Genomic DNA, 19,844 nt, shown 5'->3' with positions numbered 1-19,844 from the left:
TATAATTATATGACACAGACCATCTGGCAAAGATCTGTTGGTCCTACTTAGTGGCATTTCAGAGACTTTGGAATAACAAGATGCTTACTTATGAACTTGGGTTTGGTGTGAAGAATGGAGGAAGTTCTCAGTGGAGGTGTCCTGGAAGCCTTGGTGGATGGGAGAAGTGTTACTAGTTGTTACACTGTGTACTATAGGGCAGGACAAGATTCATCTTCATCTCTCTCCTATAGGCAGTGTAGAGCTGCCCAATGGCTCCCTGAGTTGGGATGTGGCTACATTTGCTGAGCAGTGTTGCTTATTATCTATGTTCAGAAGCAAATATCAGCTGAAAAAATGTCTGGCAACAAGCAAGAAGTATGTTGCTGTTCATTACTTTTGTTAGAAAGTTTTTCAATGTATGTTCCTCAGTTGAAGCTTCCTGTAAAACATTTTGTTTGCATGTGCCATCAACAAGCCCATAATGACATGTGATGTAGGTTAGCAAAATGATAATGGTACATGTGTAAGTTATGTTGTATGACTTGGTGGCATTATCACATGCTGAAAACCTTAAGACAGCCAAGATGTGTAATTCCAGCACGCACAGTCTGCCATGTGGTATGGCCAAGTGTTTGTGCTCTGCAGCCTCTCTGTTCAAACATTTGGCCATATTCCCAATTCTGGCAGTTGAGAAAGCAATCAGCATCTTCACTGATACATTAGTAAGGCAGAGTGAGCCAATTCAGAGGCTAGGAGGCACTGGTTAATAATAATACTTGAAATACATAGAAATGGATGCATGAGATAATGAATAGATCTTCTCTTAGAAAACAGTTAATGGAAAGTTAAATATCTCCTAAACCATGAGATATTCAGGTCTCTTGCTGTGCAACTCTTGTTGCTGTACCAGGCAACTTGCTGGACTCACCTTTAGCATACACTGTCCACAAAGCCTGTTGTGCCTCAGACAGCAGGATCTGGCTAACATCCTGAAGTTACTTCAGGGCACAGAAACTTCCCTGAAGGCTGCTGTTTTGGCTGAGATGGGAGAAGGCTAATTACAAGCACTGAGGAAATCCAAATAGTATGTAGTCTGAGTAAGAGACACTGATTCTCTTTTTCAGTTGACCACGTGCTTCCAGAGCCCGGATCAAGTTTACTGACATCCTTTGAGAAGTGGCACGAGGCAGCTGACACCAAATCTTGTTGCGATTACTCTCTCCACGTGGACATCACTAGCTGGTATGATGGGATTCGAGAAGAGCTGGAAGTACTGGTGCAAGACAAAGGTTAGTGAGTGAAAATAAGCACCATTTTGGTGTTTTTTAAATGTCGTATGGAGGTCAGATTTGGTAGTAGTTTAAAGAATACATGATGCAGAAAAGAAATGCACAGGTGCTGGGTATGCTTCCCAAAGTTGTACATTACTTTGAACTTTTGTATTTTCTTGCTGCTTTGTAAGTGGACTTCAAGGCTTGTGCATTAGAGCCCATTTGACCGCCTCAAATTAAGCCCAAATATGAAGGGCCATCTCATCACGTATCTGAGAAAGTCTCATCACAGGCTGTTGCAAGTTTCTCAGCAGTTTCTTAAGATAATTTACTTGTCAGAAAATTATTATAGAAAATGCCTATATTTTTTAAATAGGCTCAAGAGAAAAAAGAGCCTAAAGTTAGGTACCTAATAATGGAAAAGTGCCCTGATTTTCACAAGTTCTTGGTCTCCTGTGGCTCTCCCTAAAGTTACTAGAAGATGTTTTGTATCAGGACTCTGAAAAACTAGGTCAGTTATTTAGGAGTCTGTTTAAGAACTCAGAGGCTTGATTCAGTTCAATTAACAAGTCTGCTATCATGTGACATACTGTAGGTTACCCTACCTGACCTCCAGCTGCCATTCAGGAATAGGACAGATAAAATGTCTAATAAATCCTCTTCCACACCTGCTGCTTCAGCACAGGAGAGGCATATATGGCAGGGCATCTTGGTAGCACCGCATACCTGCATGCCTTCAGAAAACAAATTGTGGTCTAGTTCCTATCTGACAGCCTGGGTTTTCTGCCCAGAAACATATTTTTTCAAGTATTTTTCATTTGATGCATTCTTCCTATGTTTATTAGTGGGAATGTTTTCTGAAACAGTATTAAATACCATGAAAATCAGAATGAGTCTTTTGTTGGAAAGTCTTAAGTAGTACATTAATGCATCGTTCTTTAAGAAGTATAGTGTTAGTGATGACTTAGATTTGAAAAATTCTCTTTAGGTCACAATATACTATCAAAGTAGAAACATGAAGCAAAATCCCATATTTTCAGTGAGTAGTTGTTCACTGAGTTACTGTGGAGGAATTTATCTTCTACTGCAGCATGCTAGCAGCACACTTACTGTATAATGGAAAAAAAACCCAGAACATTACAGTTAGCAGGATGGCATATAATTTAGACAAACTGCTGCTGGTCTTCAGTTGGATATTTTTTTACAAGGTGATGACGTCTGGTAATAGTGATGGTGCTGTTCCTCTGTTATCAGTGCTAACATGGACACAGTGAAGTGCGTTAGCTGAATATCAGACAAGAGTGCTGTGCTTTGTTTCAAAGGTTAGATGTTATTTTCCAGAGCTTCTGAGTCACACGTGGCTCAGCATTTCCAAACGTGCCAGGGGCTTACATTGAAAGCCCAGTACTCAGTTGGGTTAACAGTTTTCTCCAGCTATAGAAATGTGAGTTTTCACTCTTCAGGGAAGGCAGGGAGCTATTCATCCATTTCTGACCCTCGGTGGCATCTTTGGTTGCAGCAGCACTAAGAGGTCACTTTTGTTCTTCTGGATGCTGCAGTGTCTCAGTCAGTAAGAATTACTTTTGTGTGTGGGGAGACACAAGTTATGGATGAATATGAAAGAACAAGCAGAATAGGAAATAATTCAGTGTGGCAAGGACTTTCAAATTAATGGGTAATATCTGCTGATAATTGGAAACATCTGAGCCAGCTGGTGCAAATAGACTTGATTTGAATGGAGTGACACTGGTTTTCATCATCTGAGAATCTGGATTGAATTTAACCTCAGCTGATTGTTTGGTAGGAGAGTTAGGCAAGGAGCAGGCCTCCGTTAATCATATTTCTGTTTGTGCCTACTAAAATCTTGGTATGAGTAATGGGAGCTCAGAGAGCTGCTGCTGCTGTACTTTGTCATGAGGTGTAATTGAATAATTAATCAGTTTTAAATCAACACAAAGCTAATTTAGGGAGACATAGGATTTTGATGGGCCTGGAGATTTTGTAGAACCAAATGTCAATTACAGAGCTTTTAGCTTTTTAACAACTAGTTTGTGATTGTGATTCTTCAGTGTATATAAAGGCACAACAGCCTGAACTGTGTTGACAGAGGCCTTGATGATTCCTTTAACTTTGTTAAAAAATTTGTTAGAAATTTGGAGAGGATTCTGTTGAGTACCCTGGTGCAAGAATGAGAACCCACCCCTGATTTGAAAAAGGTTATAGCATGTAACAAATGTTAAATGTGAATTAAGATATGCAATGGACCAGGTCTTTTGAAAAGCCACGTATTCCCTGTGAGGTGATTGAGGCACCAGACCCAAGTAATTGGTCAAAGAATTTAGAGTTGAATATCTGTATATGTAATCTGGTGTTATTTTACCTTGGTATCTTGTCAAGGTAGTTCCTTTGCAAAATAGGATGGCTTGAACCATCTCTGTATTGGCTGTAAAGGCTAACTGTGAAGTGCCCTTCCATTTTATGGTGCCTGATATAGTTTTGCTTCTATATCTATAATTTCTCCTTCTGCGTTATGGAAGCAGTCAGTAAGGAAGCAGGATCACGTCCCATAGCTGTCTCTTCTGAGATGCCTTTTACTCCTATGGACTTTATAGCTAACATTAATTTGAGTGGGAGCAAAACTCACAGTTAAGTTGCCAAAATTAGGACGGAAAAGGGAAGAGATCTTGTGATGCTTGGGTAATGCTTGTCTTCCAACTGTAATGCCTTGATAGGACAGAGGAAATGGTTTTAAATTAAAGGAGGGGGAGATTTAGATTAGATATCAGGGGGAAGTTTTTCACAGAGAGTATGGTGAGATGCTGGCAGGGTAGATGGGACTGCAGGTATGAGTCTGTAATTGTTGGCACCAAGTAAAGCAGTCTTTGACTGTTTTTTAACAGGGATATGAGTGCGCTGAAAACATGTAATATGAGCAGTCTGAGGGATTACAGCTGCTTAAGTCTATGTGTGTTTTTTTGGGATCCTGAAAAATAGAAAATAAGGTAAGATCACTGGCTGAGGTGGCTCCGTGGTTCAGGCTGGATTTGCTCAGCTTGGAAGGCAGCGAGGAGGGACTAGTTCCCCCGTCATATTTCTTCCTGAGCTGCCTGGCCTTAGCAGAAAGACGTTAATGCCAGTGATCATTTCAAGGTTTTATCCTCCACGTATCCCAGAGTATTTTAGCTTTGTAGTTGTATTGAATTGAATTGAATAAACAAATTCTCTGCATGAGCACAAACCAAACCTTCTGCTTGGGATATGTCTGCATGTCTAGATGCATGAAGAGTTTGTAACCAGGGAGCATTATTCATTCAACACAGCCAACATACATAACATGCACAACTCTCCTTTTTCCTCTTGCCACAGGAAGCTCAGTTTTCCCAACAGCTATTTTGAAATGCAGCTTACACGGATTAACTTAGAATTGACTTTTCTTTTGGGCTGGAGAAGTGTGAGATCAGTCCCTGTGCCAAACTGGGGATATTGTCAGTAGACTAAAAAGAAAGGCAAGTTTATAGACTAATATAAATTCAAATCATAGAAAATATAAACAGAAGAGGTCTGGAATTCCCATTCTATATTAGAACATGAAGCTGTATAATTCCTCTGAAGAAATTTTTGAAACATAGTGGAATACAGTTGATACATGGCCACCAACACTCAACACTAGTATTTCTTACTGATTTCTAAAATTTGGAGCTGTCATCTTTCATGGTTCTGTATCACTGCCAGCATAAATCCTTCCAGCTTTGGAAGGTGGAGGGAGAGGTATGGCAAGCTGCCCTTGTATCTGATTTCAGGCTTTAATTCTGTGTCTGCCATCAGCTCAGCTGGGTGCTTTGGACAGCAGGATCAAGAAAAAGCAAGTCAGCTTGCTGGTTCAGACACAATTTCTGCAGCTTTTCACCATTTTGAAGAAGCATAACTGGAAGTTTATCTGTGTTTAAAAGCACAGTTCCGGGTCAAACTAAAATGTTTTCATGATTTGTTAAAGAAACCTAAAAAGTGATGTATAGAATTTTGTACCCTGCAAGTTTTTTTAACATTTTATGAACTTTATATGCTTGTTTAAGCCACTGTCACTTGTCTGTTATTTGGCTCCTAGCAATCTTGTCTGCAGTAATGGCTGTGTTGCTCCAGGGCTGAACATGGCAATCCACAGAGTCCAGCAAATTCCCTCTGAAAAGAAGGGGTTTAGGCTCCTAGTCACAGCAGCTGTAATACAGCTGTGTAGCCTGCTTTATTTATGGCATTATTTGGTAACACTGAAGACATGATCTGCTTTTCCTGTTTGATTTTATTCAAATACAGTTTAGGAATCCACTAAACATGGCAGTGTCTTTCATTTTGTCTTGGAACAGGTGTTAACTCTTTTCAAGTCTACATGGCCTACAAGGATCTCTACCAAATGTCTGACAGCCAGGTACTGCTCTGAATGTTTTTCATTGCTGTGATCTGTCCTTTCTTCTGTGATCTCTCTGCCAGCAGCTGAGGAGCTGTTAAGTTGAATCCTAGATCAACATTCCCACTGATCTGAGTGGCACTGGGGGGGGTTTGCACCCGAGGGCTATTTTTCTCTGAAGGATCAGTGCTGTTAACATCTGCATGTGTTCTTTGGACTGTATGGCATTCAACTTCTGCAGGGATCATCTAATGTCCCCAACGATGCAGCTGCTCAGCACTGCTCAGGAGTTTGCCCTCTGCTTTACTTTGCTGTTGCCATTCAAGAACTCTGTGTAAGAAAAGGAGAAAATGATGAAGCACATGAGGCAGTGACAATTTTGAGATTTGAAGAGTTCCTCTGTTGCTGCAAAAGGTTTAATAGTGTTGCTGACGGAGTAGGTGGCCTTTTCTCATTAGGGCTGGAGATAACAATGAGCTTGTTTGTCCAGTGCTCATTACAGATTCCACACTCTTCAGCTTTCCCATTCATGAGTATCAGGTCATTGTAAATGGACAATGACATCTGTGAGTAATGATAATGTGTGCTTATTCAGTTGAGAAAATGTTTTATTTGTACTTATTCCCAGAGCTGTAGCTCTCAGTCTCTTAAATAACTGTTGCTACACCTCCAGTACATGTGGTTTTAATTGCAATTTTAGACAAAATAACATGACTTCTCTTGGAAGCAGTGCATGCCAAATTCAACTCACTGTTGAAATTACCAGAAGTAATACAGCAAAATATTAAATGTAGCTGAACTAATGCCTTTACTCTGTTTAAGGCAAAAGTAGGCAGTGAAGAAACCATATCTTCAGGATTTGATCTGTAGTTGAAAAATGGATTCCCATGCTGCTGAAGTCTGGCTTATAAAAGGATCGTATTAGCTCAATAACTGTTAGAAAGAGAACTAGAATTTCACTAGTGTGGTAATTCAGTTATCTCAGAAATCCTCACTTAAATACAGTAGGATCAACAATTTTCATTTTGTGAGGATGGGTTTATAATCTTAGCAATAAACAAAAGAATGCTCTAGAGAAAATACAGGTTCTTTTAATTGTAGTACAGAAGGTACTGGTGAAAACTTGACACCATTTGCTCTAAAGGGTGATGCAAACTGCCTGCACTTCAGAAGGGATGTGTTTTGGCTGTACTAGAGGTGTCTGTAGTCTACTGATTATTCCCATTCCATCTGAGTGCATCTTATTGGATCTTTTTTTTTTGTTTTGTTTAGGTAGGCAGGAGACCTTTGTTATTTATCTACTGTGTTTGATAAAACTTGGGAAAAGAGATTATTCACAATGTGGAAGGCATGGGGAATAGAAGGAGTTTGTGGAACCACCATGTCTGAGGGAGATGTGGCATCACTTGGGACTTGACCCTGTATTAGTGCAGAAAGGCACAGGCTTGTCCTGGGCAGGCATGGTGTATGAGAGGTGGACCAGGTGATGCCTAGCAGTGTAACTCTGGGAATATGTCAAAAGTGGATTGTGGAAAAAGGAGATAATATGCCATTCACATAGAGAATTACCAACATAGAAGGAGCAGAATGGAGATGAACAGAGTTGCCTAAGTGTTAATATGTTTTCCTTATTAATCAGCGTTTCCTTCTTTGTACTACCTGCAGCTTTATGAAGCCTTTACCTTTCTAAAAAGTCTTGGGGCTGTCATCCTGGTGCATGCTGAAAATGGAGACTTGATAGCTCAGGTGAGTGAACTGTGATTTTTGTTTCACTTTGTGAGATATCCCAAGAATCAATAGCAAACCTTCCACTAATCTTTCCAAGGGAGGATTCACTTGTAGAACAGAATGGAGAGTTCTGAGTGGGTATTGTTATGATCACATATATCTGTGGCAGATGAGTATTTTAAGGCTGTTATAGGGATATCTCAATCCTCAGATCCCTTGTCTGTGTGCAGAGCACATCAGAGGTCTGTGAGCCTCTGAGTGAGCTGATTGGTTTATTAGCTGGCTTACCTAAGGACTAAACTACAGAGCTGACAGGAAAATTACAGTAGCTAAGAACAAGCTGTCTTTGAGCTCTACATTAGGGGAGACATATTGTTGCATGCTTAAGTGAGATACAAAGATTTGAATTTTTGTGGAGTGTGTAAGCACTCTTGCCCTTAAGGGTTTATTTTGTTGTTTTTCCCTTAGTGGGATTTCTGTCCTTACTCTAGCTGGTAAGAATTTACTGCCTTTGAGAGCCTTCTTTCCCTAGATCAAGTTTGACCAAGCAACCATTGATCTCAAAAGAGAGTAGTGAGGAGTCAGCAGGCACATGCAGCACAGTAGTGTCCTTCTCCCACTGAAACCAGGTGAAAACCATATGGAGAGATTCAGGAGAGGAAAAACTGCTGATTTTTCATGAAGATTAGAATGATTTAAAACTATCAGAATATATCATTCATAGTGTTAGCATGACACAAAACATCCAGTAGAATGAAAATCAATACATAAGTCAATATTACTGTAGGAATGGCAAAATGAAACAAATCAAATGGCATCTGTGATGTTTTGATTTGTGTCCTATTAAAATCAGTGTACACTTGTGGAACTGCATTTTTGATAGAAATCTGTTTCAGTTACATTTTTCATTGCTCAGCTTTAATATACAACAGTGGAATATGAGCATACAAGAAAGAATTGTTAGAAAAAGAAGTAGTTGTAAAGAAATGTGAATTATGTTACACAGGAAAATATTTTCCCAGCATTGCCATGTTTTAGGAAATCAATCAGTTCCTTTTATTTAGAAGGATCATTTGAATGGCAAAAACAAAGCTGGATATTCAAATCCTCTTATGTTAGTAATTATATCACGTGATCTGATATTATGACTTCCTTCAGGATATAAATGTATCCTATCATAAGTGTTGACATCCTGTGCTGTCTTGCTATTTTTTGATTTATGGATGCAACTGTTTATTTTTTTTATTGTATTTTAATTATCTGAAGTGTTTAACTTGCAGTGTTCAGAGCTGTTGCCGTAATGATTAGAACATCCATTTCTAAGAGTACCTATGAAAAATTATGATTTTCTAACCCAAATAATCTTCATTACACAGTCAGATTAATGCATTACTGTTAAATGGCTGTTCAGCCTTGACTTGCAGTGAAGGCAAAAGTATGTGTGGATGTTAACTTACTGAGATTTTGCTGGAGTAATTGGTAATGTGTGAGCTTTGCACTCTGGGAGGCCTGGGATCAAATATTTACTAGATGACATAGTAAAATGTGTTAAGTAACTCCATCCTGGTCTCTCAGGGACATTCTTCTGTATTGGAGACATTGCACTTGTTGAAGTCTGCTCCTTAGAGACCTGAGGACATGGCAGGCTGGGCTTTGAGGTGCATCAGCTGCTATGTTCCCACTTTGGGCCTATTGGTAGACCAGTACCAAACTCGGGTTGGAAGTGGTTGAATTGGCAATTGCTATGACAGAGGAGCTTTATTCCAACGCCATTGCTTGGTCTTACATTGGAAGTTCAGTGAAGCTTCTTTTCTATTTAAAAAAAATTGATCGCTTTGCTGTGAAGCTTGATAGCATAATTTTTTTGTGACAAACCTCCATTGGTCCCTAGTAGGGCTTTTTGCTTCCATAAAAAGATAATGTTAGTTATTCACTCTAGGAAAAAAGCCATACAGAAATGTAATGCTGAAAGTTTAATGAACATAACAACACTTTGTAGGTTGCAGAAACGGAGTAAAGAAAGAATTGCAGGATGGGAATATCCATAATTACTACTTAAAATGTTGGTTGAAACCTGTTGTTCAGTCTGGTGTTTGGTCAAATAGGACTCCTAGGCCAGTGGAGACTTCAGCAGGCTTACAGAGCTACATTTGTACACACAGGAAAAGGGTGATCAGAAAACATGGCTGTTAATCTTCTGGGAAGTGGTTCGAGAATCTCATCCTGGAGTGGTTGTTGTATTGAGTTGTTGTATTTATCTGTTTTGTTCCAGGAACAAAAGCGCATCCTGGAGATGGGAATCACGGGACCCGAGGGACATGCCCTGAGCAGGCCTGAGGAGGTAAGAGGTTTTCTCATCTTGTTCATGGAAAGACTTTGTCTAGCATGCAGTACTGCAGCTTGGCCTCTGTACATGCAGATGATAGATGGGTGCATGGAGGGAGGCAGCATCCTGTTTGTCCTATGGCCACTTCCAGAATTATTCTCTTTCTTTCTGTTTCTGAACCCTGTGCTCTGACTCCAGGATTTGATGATTGCGTAGCAGGCTGAGCACCAACAGTACTGCTTATGGGTTAGACTTTTAGGTTACCAGATTGATTAAAATGCCTTGGATTAAAACCTCCTGTTAGATACATCTGTATGTATATTCCATGCGTATATGTGTGCCAACTTATGAATCTGTATTTATGTCAGCAGAAACATTTGTAGTAGTACTGCAAACAGTAGAAATGCAAATATATGAGGATGGAAAGATGCTGCAAGGCAGCTCAATTTATGTGATTGTCTTGTAATAAAACTAGACATTGCAAGGATCATCTCAGGCATCTGGAAATGGTTTTCTTAATGAGAAGGAATGGATGGAGATGTGTCAGTGTCTCTTAATGTAGACAGTTCAGGCTGCTGATGGCATAATGGGGGTAGTGGTAAGTGACTGCTTTCCTTGAAGATTAAAGAGACAAGTCCCTGGAGATTTGAGGCTAAACTTGAAGAGATTGTTATGGTTTGCAGATCTTTATATAACCTTTCCCCAAGGCAAGAGGAGTAAACTTAATTGGTCACATTCTATTGAACTGTTTATGTATTTTTTTTTCATTTTCCTGTTTAATTTCCACCTAAATTATTCTGAAATAATTGAGGCATTTCCTTTTAATGAGAGTAAGGGCCTAAGTAAAATCTACTTTTGCAATTCTGGAATTTCTGACTCTGCCATCTGATGGCCTCAGACTCAGTCAGTGGTGCACAGAGGTCCTGTGTTCCTTCCTTAGACTTCTGTAGGTGTCTTTGGGGATTTGAGAGCAAATGTTGCCATAAAAGTCATTTAAGAATCTGAAGTTATAGTCTGATTTTAAGAAAAAAAATATTTTACAAAACTGTGAAGAAGTAAGGAGTATGGTTTTGGCAGGCTAAATTGTTCAGCTTTGTCTAGCACAGCTTTTGGAAAAAAATTACTGCACTGTTAAGTCAGTATGTTTAATTTCAACAGATTGTTAGGTACTAAAATGTTGATACTGTGAGTTTGTCTAGGAGATGTAAAACTGATGACTGGGTAGAGGAGCCTCAGAGTCACTGGCAAACAGTGCACCTCCACCTGAAGATGACTGCTTTGTGCCTGTGTCCCAAACAGATCTATGGTAGGAGGTTGCGTTGATGCATACAGGGAGATGTTTCAAAGGCTTTTATGGACTGTGGGCTAAATTCAGTCCATAATGCTGATGTTGCTGTTGGAGAATACTTTATTTTCACTGTCCTTTTATCCTTACGAAAAGATTGCAGAGAGTAAGCTGCCAGGGAGAGTTCTGAGCTGAGGCACTGTTCCTTGTTTTGTTCTCCTTCCAACTGCAGAGTACAGGGAGAGGTCGGAAGACTTGAGAGGGAGGTAAGGAGGAGCCCTGTTAGCCACCTGCATGTGATCTTTCCTCAGGAGCAGGGAGCTGTATTTGCACCAGACCAACCGTACCCTTTAACAAGTACAGCTAAATATAGTGGTTACTCCTAACAAGAGGTGTGTGATGCTGGGGGAGCTCCTGCTTTCCTGCATATCCCGATGTGAAAAAAACAATCAGTTCCTGAAGAGTTGTTGCTAAGCAATGAGAAATATGGCTCAGTCCTCCAGTTCATTTTTTTCTTGTCTGCTTTTTCAGTTAAATTCTTCTTCCTTTTCCCCTCAGCTTGAAGCAGAAGCAGTTTTCCGTGCCATCACCATTGCCAGTAGAATAAACTGCCCAGTGTACATCACCAAGGTGATGAGTAAGAGTGCAGCTGATATCATTGCACTGGCCAGAAAGAGAGGTAAGAGAGTTCCTTTTCTGCCCTCAGACTTGGATTTTGTGTTGTATAGAAGCTCGGTGGAAAAAAATGTTACTGGCAGACTGATCAGTACACTTTGACACCAGTCACAGACACTAAGTGTTTAGGACTGGTTAAACTGAAAAGAGATCCTTCTTAGATAATTTCTCCCCATGAACTCTTAAGCACCCCAATCCTCTTCAGGATTGCATTGTAACTCTTTGTTTTGGTTTCCTTTCACCTTTAACTTATGCCTTTAAATTTTCACCTTCTTACAAGACCTAGCACCTTCCCTGTGTCTTTTATTTCAGGTTGTTACCTTGTGGGGGGTTAATTCTAGGTTGCAGTGGCTTGGGCAGTGGATGTGCTGTATGAGGTGTCTGATCCTTGCTCTCATCCTCGCTGTTGGAGGCTGACCACCAGTAACATGCATTGGGGATGTCTGTGGTCAGCCTTGCTTGGTTGGCCATGTTAAAAAACACCCAAAAGGGACAGAAGAGGATGCAGCCTCTTCTGAGGCTGCCTTTGCTTGCTGGAACCTTTGCATCACAGAAACAGCACCTAAAGTGCTGCCATACTGGGACACTCAGATCTTCTTTGAAGGCAGTGGGACAAGGTGTAGCTCAGCATGGGGACAGTGGGGAGATTCACTCCCTTTTGTGTTGAAAAGTTTTGTTCTTTCACAGTTAATCATTGTTCTGTAATCCTCATTTTCTGCTACAAATGGCACCATGTTAATGATTTCTCTTTTCTGCTGAATTGTCACTGTTTTTCCATGCTTTTCCTTCCTGTTCTTTTTGCTTTTCTTTTCTTGCTTGTTTTCCGGCTCTTCCATTTTTCAGACTATTTCTACAGTGCCTCTGTTCTTCCTCCTGCCCTTGTTTATAGAGGTGATGAGAACAAAGGTTAAACCAAGTAAGAGCAGACTCACACTTTTCCATCTTTTTCACAAAGTTACTTTTCCATTCATTTCACTTGAGAATGGAGAAGACAGGCAGGAGAATCAGCTCTGTTCTGCTGGTTGGTGTATGAGCAATGCGGGGAAGCCAAAGAGCTAAACATTATCTTGATATTTATGTTCCTGGAGACTTGGAGTTTGCTGGCGGAACCATATGCTGCGATCTGCTGGTGCCATGCCTAACCTCAGAGTAATAGAAAGGCATCTGTCAGGAGCCCATCCTCCACCTACATTCACTCCAAAGCACAGCAATGGAGAGAACGTGGCTGTGATTAAAATAGTACAAATTAAAAGCAGGTCTGAACTGTCTCCTTCTGGATTAAAAAGAGAGCTTTGTAAATATCCTGATCAAAAGCATGTGTAGCTCAGAGAGCCTCCTGATTAATTTTTTATCGTGCAGACAAAGCCAAGGCTGCTTTATTTTCTGGGGGCTACACTGACCATGTAGCAATGCATAAATTATACATGGCAGCATGCAGCAAGATCTGTAATGTGCTGGAAAGAGAGTGGATTGTAATCAGTTCCTGTAAATCCTTGCTTTCCCCAAGGTCCCCTTGTTTTTGGAGAGCCGATCACTGCCAGCTTGGGGACAGATGGGACACATTACTGGAGCAAAAACTGGGCCAAGGCTGCAGCTTTTGTGACCTCACCACCTCTGAGCCCTGATCCTACCACTCCAGATCACTTAAATTCGCTTTTAGCATGGTAAGACCTTCATTTTTTTAACTGACTGGTGGTCAATCAAGTGCAAGTGCCACGTGGAATAAAGCATCCAGAGATCAACTCAGTTTCTTTAAAACCAGTGCCATGCATGACACAGCAGAGAAGGGAGGGTGGAAAACCATCTGTGAACGTGTGCTGGGGCAGTTGGACTGATAGACAGAGCTGGACCCTCCAGTTTCTGGGTTGCATATTTGAGATAAGATGTCTGGTTATTCAGGAATTCTTTTTCTTTCTGCTTTTTAAGTGGTTCCTAGTTGTACAGCTAAACAAACAATATAGCATGCCTTATGTTTTTATAAATTCCAGAGTCCTGAGGCTGGAAGTTAAGTGATATGTATAGAGAATGTATGTCAGGCATGAGAAAGTGACCAGAATGGTTTACAAAGAAGACTGTTGGGGATTCAGGTGGAGACAGGCTAGTGACTGAAAGCATCATGAGACAACAGGGCTGTGGATTTGCTGTCTTCAGGTTGGCAAGGGGATAATTATCAGTAAGGAGGGGAAAGCAGTGTGGACAGTTTAGAGACAAGTGTCTTCTTCATGTAGAAGGTATCAGGAACGTCTTGCCAGCAACACAGACTGTAAATCCATCCCTGAAAGTGCTGCCTGTAGCCAACTGTTGGTCTTCTTACATAAGGAAGTTCAGCTGTAGATCCCCCAGGGTGGATTGCTGGTGTTGCTGGTGTTAGGAGCTCAGCCACTGAAACCCTTATTTCCCATGGTGGAAGCACTTTGGTGGTGACACTTGTCTCACCTTTTGCCTCCCCTTTCTGAGAATCTCTCTGCTTTACACAGCACAGTACAATTTTAACCCTAAATGTGGCCTATTGGTCTTCAGAAAACATTTCCTCCTTAGATTAGTTTTCAACATGACTAACTGGCTGCGTGGAGCAATGGCAATGGGGCCAGTGTTACAAAAGCCCTGTGGTGTGTAACTCAGGTTAAGCAGAGCTTTGCTTCGGGTGGAGGGATGTTCCTTTCCTTGCATACATCTCTGCTTGCACATTGCAGGTCAGACTGTGTGCTCAACAAATCTAGATTTCAGCTACTATAATGGTGCTGCATTCACTGCACTGTTAATGAATGTGTATTTGAGCTCTGAGTTGCACGCATTTCTGGTAGGAATGTGCAAGCATTTGTTCTGCTCTGAAGGCCTTGTGGCCTAATTTTCCATTATTGAGTTTTCTGTTCCGTAAAATAAGGACAAGAAGGAAAAATGGCTTTTCTTGTCTGACTTGTCACTAACAGCAGTGTAAGGAGTGAAGCTCATTGTGTGAGGGTAAAGCTCTTAGCAAGCATACATGTACATGTGTATCAGAATGCTTGGTCCTTTTTTCTGTCAGATGCAGCTATACGTTTTCAGAAAAGAGAGTCCTCAAATAATATGTGGGTCAAAACAGATTGGCTGAAATAGCAAGAGAATTTTTAGACCTGGAATCCAAATAATGACATTTACCCTAATATCAGAAAGACAAATGGAGGAGGGAGAGTTTTCATTATGCTCCAAGCATGCAAAATGCCTTTTTTTTTCTTACAGGCTTAGAGTCCTAGATCTTAAATGACAGCAGCTTAGCCTGCTTTTGGCTTTAATACTTTAAATCTATACTATGAAACTAAAAAAAGAGCTGTATGTATTATCCCTCTGCTCTGCATTTGCGGGGAATTTTATGCAAGGATGATGGTAATCATAACATTTCATGTTTCTATTTCACTGTTCATCAGGAGATCAATATTTTACATCCATTAAAGAATACTCAACAATATTCATATTCTGCAAGCATGCTGCTCATGCTGATTACCACAGAATCTGTTGACTTTTTACTAAAGAGTTGGAAGTACGAAAATTAAGGGTCTGTCTCATTGGGCTTGCAGATTTGGTTCTTTTTTCATCTGTGGCCCCATGCACCTCAGATAGCTTTCATCTTCCATGGTGTACTACTGCATTATTGCTGCCTTGAGAGGCCCATCTCTTCTCAAGCTAGAGATGTGAGATCTCAGCACTACATTGAAGATGTCATCTGCCCCCAAAACCTTGTTTACAGTGAAAAAAAATGCCATGAGGTATTGTGTGGTGTTTAAAGAGGCACTGATGTTGGCTGTTAATTCCCACCACTTTTTTGAGATGTTTTCTGTGGTGATCCCTTCATCTCAGTTGTTCAGCTGATCAGATGCTTGCCCCACACTTGGCTGTGGCGTACACCTAAGCAGTAGGAGTGTAACAAGAAAGAAGAAGTGGCATACAATCTTATGTCTTTATTGCTGTGTTAGAATAAATTAATGTTTTCCTGATGGATTTGGCTTAATCCTATGGATTATTACTCTTTAATACATTCCTACGGATTAGTATTCATTAATATACTCATTAATAACTAGAAATAGCTAACACATTGCTATTTCACCATGAAAACATAGGTTTGGCTTATAACAAAAATGAATGGCTGGATCTGAGCATGGTGAAGAACCAGAACAGAGGCCAAAGAGTCTTCTCCAACTGTCAGCAATCATTGGGGTTGGCAGCCCAGAAAATTGCAGAAAGTTGCTGATGTGTGACTTTTTTCTTCTGTACTTGGTTGCATGTTAGCTTGCAGATACCTAAAGTAGTGGACCAGAATTGTTCAGATGTTTCAGAGCTGGAATTTGTCAATTAGAAAGAATGACAGGCTGCTAGGATGTCACCCTTCTGCAGTGACAGGAGAAATCGCAGTTTGTTTCAACTTGCTTGACTGCTGTAAGCGTTCCTGCAGATACTGAAGAGCCTATTTTTTTTTTCTTATATTTGCAAGATACTATATATTAATTACGCTCTTCCTTCTTATTCCCCAAAATAGTAGTGTTCCAGTTTTGATCTTTGCAACAATTTTTTTCTAAGGTGAAAAAATATATTCAAATACAATCATTTTTTTGGTAGCTCTTTCTGTGTTTCACTCCCTGCGTTTCCCTGTGTAAGGCCTATAAGTTAGGTAAATCCAGAGTACATTTCACTTGCATTATCCCCTTTTTTGTTTAATTAAAAGACAGTGTGGTGAAAAATGTTCCTCCTTTTTATTTTCATTGTCCTGTATTGGAAGGCCTGTTTGGAAGGTCAAGGAACACTTGTGTAAAAATTGCAATAGAGTGTATGTGCTGGGGAGAAATGCAGGAAACAAGCTTTTGTGCTGCAAAACATGCTGTTATTTCTGAACGTGGTTATGAATTTGAGTACGGCAGACATTTCATGGAAGCTCCTGATCATTTCCTTAATCTTAACAATAATCCTTTGTCTGGGTTTGTGTTTGTGCCTGATCTCTGTTGATCGCAGCCCTAGATCCAAGGAGGCTGGAATCTATGGGAACTCGGGGTGTTTCAGGGAAATGTGGAGATGTCAAAAGTGCTGTTGGCTCTTCAGTGATCTGTAGCCAACATGGAAAGGCTGCTGATGTGACTTAGAGCCTGTACCTCCAGTGTGTCGGCTTGAAAGGTCCATTTGAGCTAGTCCGAGACAAAGGTAGCCTTGGTGACTGGTCTAAACCTTCTGTGTGTTAACTCCACAGTGGGGACCTGCAGGTGACGGGAAGTGGACATTGCCCTTACAGCACTGCCCAGAAAGCCATTGGAAAGGACAACTTCACTATGATTCCTGAAGGGGTCAATGGAATTGAGGAGAGAATGACTGTTGTCTGGGACAAGGCTGTGGTAAGTAATTACTTTTATGACAAGAACTTGACTGTTGGCTGAATTTTGCAAGGCAGGAGACTCCTCATCAGTATTTCAGTGACTTTTTAATATATTAGTGAGAATTCCCAGAGGGAGAAACTATGACATGAATTGTTTGTTTCAGAAATCTGCTCCAGTATTATAAACTCAGGTCTGTGTATCACTTCTGACATGCAATGCCAGTGTTTTACTTGACCTGAGGCTTCACAGACTGCAGTGTGTAATTTCTTCAGTTGTGTCAGAGTGGATGCTTCTCATAGATGTACGATCACATGGCGTGTAGAACAGTTCAATGATTGTGAAGTAGACCTCATGTAAATGAAATGAATGGATTGTTTGAATTTGGGAAGTGTCTCATTGCTTTTCAGAAATTACAACTGGATGGCAGCAGAGCCTGAGGCTAAACCATAAAGTGCTCTGAAGGAGAACGTTGCATGTAATTCATGCTGGCATATTTTGCTGTGGAGTGCCGGTGTATGTTAGCATTTTTTTGATGGTTCCGTGGATCCTAATAAGTAATGCTATTCTCCCTCCATTGTCTGTCTTCACTTCCACACCCAGTCACACACACAGGCTTATTACTTTGCCCTGCACTGCACTCAGATGTATATTACAGACTGTAAACTGCTGGTATTTACGATACTTCTGTGAGCATTTCACACAGATGATATTTCATAACCACTGTCTGCAGGGACCACTTTTGTGATTGCAAGCACAGAAGCAGCTTCAGATATCTTCATGTATTAAAAAAACAAGCAAAATGCAAGCAGACAGTGATATTTTCATTCTGTTACTCCTACAGTAGGAAAGAGCTGCCACAGGGGTTGCAAGATGACGCTTACAGGTGCCAATATTCATTCCTGGACTACTAAGTAGCTTATACATAGAATCATAGAATCACTAAGGTTGGAAAAGACCTAAAAGATCACCCAGTCCAACCGTTCACCTATTCCCAATAGCTCCTACTAAACCATGTCCCTCAACACAACATCCAGTCTTTCCTTGAACACCCCCAGGGTCGGTGACTCCACCACCTCCCTGGGCATCCATTGCAGTGCCTGACCACCCTTTCTGAAAAGTAATACTTCCTCATGTCCAGCCTGAATCTCCCCTGCCGTAGCTTGAAACCATTCCCCCTGGTCCTATCACTAATGACATCTCATGATTTATCAGGCAGTAAATACATGTTTATTTGTTTGTTGCCAGGGAAGACCTCAAAATACTCTACTGCAAACTCAAAAGAAACTGCAGCGTGCAGCTGCTACTAAGCCATCACTAACAGTATAAAAGGTTCAATGGGTGGTGACATGTCTCCAGGCAAGAGCTTTGTAATTGCAGTTGTATTGCTTTGATTTGCAGATTTGAGAATACATACAGGAGAATAGAGTTAATTTGCAAAAAGTATTTCTAAAGGAATCTGATCATATTTTATACTTGATCTTTTAGTTACTCTTGTAATACTTACATGTATGTATCTCAGTTCTACATTCACTAAAATGCTTAACTGGAAATTACTAGGACTTGTGAAAAAGCACACAGGCATCAGTGCTTAGGGAAAGGGATCCCAGATAGCTGAGAAACTGGATGGTATCCACGGCATCAGAATGTTGTTGGTTTTTCTTTTTTTCCATTCAGCACTCTGAATACTCAGTCTCTATCTTATAAATGCTTTGCTGATGTCACGTTGTTTTTAGGCCACAGGTAAGATGGATGAAAGCCAATTTGTAGCTGTCACCAGCACCAATGCTGCCAAAATCTTCAACCTGTATCCAAGAAAAGGCCGGATTGCTGTTGGATCAGATGCTGATGTTGTTATTTGGGACCCTGATAAGGTGAAGACTATAACAGCCAAAAGCCATAAATCGGTAAGCTGAGAAAGACAGCAAACAACAAAAAAGAAATGCCTCTGTCACTTTTCAAATGTTGATCCCATTTCATGTGAGGAAACACGTGAAATGTAGAGGAGTGGGGCAGCTGCCTACTCCTTATCTGAAATGTGTAGTTCTGAAAATGAAGGTAATGAATCTTGCATTGGAAGCGCTGGGATCAGGAAGGGTTTATTTTCTCTCTGCATATACAGTTGCACTATTTTTTCGTACTTGATCTTGTAAATCAGCGTGAAGTAGCAGGTCTGCAGCTGAGCTTAATAAAGCTGTGATTATAAGTTTGAAACCAGCTCACTTTTTTTTGCTTACATGAAAAGCAGCTGGTGTTGTGAAATGCACGTTTAAATCAACAATACCTTCGTGTATTATAGATGATGAAATACTAACAGTTTCATGGCTCACTTAATTGCAAAGCTTTGATATGTACTTTGCTGTCCTTAGCACAGAGTACAACAGTAACTCACCTTCACTTCACAGCAGATCTTCTGTGTTTATCTCAAATTTGTATCATCAGTGCTGTGGTCTTTTGTACTGGGAAATCCTTATATAAATTTAATTGTAAATGCAGTGAGGTGGTTTATATATAAAAAAGCGTAAACCTTTGAAAACCTTTAAAAAGTAAATGCAGGTGATTCTGTTTTTATTTCTTTCTCTCTCAATATTTTTGAAAAAATAATGATCACCCGCCCTTTGGCAGTCATTCCTGTTTAGCTTCAAGCTTTCCTGGTCCTTTCTGGGCTTTTTCAGACAGAAATACATGTGCTGGCTCTGAAATCTCAGTTCTTTCTGCAAGTCTGAAGCTTTCTCTGCTGGGCATCTGAAATTGCCTTACATAGTCATAGCACGTACATGGTGGGACCACGTCTTGTGGGTATCTGACAGCTGAGCCAGAATTTTCCTTCTTAGTGAGGTTA

The 19,844-nt window shown here is 40.5% G+C and overlaps 1 protein-coding gene across 2 annotated transcripts in view; it reads left to right on the top strand.

The window, feature by feature from the left end:
* The window catches only part of CRMP1 (collapsin response mediator protein 1), a 43,245-nt gene that overhangs the window by 18,143 nt on the left and 5,258 nt on the right, over positions 1–19,844 (top strand). For both annotated transcript variants that reach the window (XM_048943144.1, XM_048943146.1), the window contains exons 4-11: positions 1,107–1,271; positions 5,615–5,676; positions 7,321–7,401; positions 9,656–9,724; positions 11,553–11,673; positions 13,177–13,333; positions 16,882–17,023; positions 18,739–18,909. In XM_048943144.1, the coding sequence (XP_048799101.1) occupies positions 1,107–1,271; positions 5,615–5,676; positions 7,321–7,401; positions 9,656–9,724; positions 11,553–11,673; positions 13,177–13,333; positions 16,882–17,023; positions 18,739–18,909 (968 nt within the window). The remainder of the gene's footprint in view (positions 1–1,106; positions 1,272–5,614; positions 5,677–7,320; positions 7,402–9,655; positions 9,725–11,552; positions 11,674–13,176; positions 13,334–16,881; positions 17,024–18,738; positions 18,910–19,844) is intronic.

This window comes from Lagopus muta, chromosome 4 (assembly GCF_023343835.1).
Source record: "Lagopus muta isolate bLagMut1 chromosome 4, bLagMut1 primary, whole genome shotgun sequence".
In the NCBI taxonomy this organism is placed as follows: Eukaryota; Metazoa; Chordata; class Aves; order Galliformes; family Phasianidae; genus Lagopus; species Lagopus muta.
Note: the sequence above shows the minus strand (reverse complement) of the source record. Positions and strands in the feature narration are given on the sequence as shown.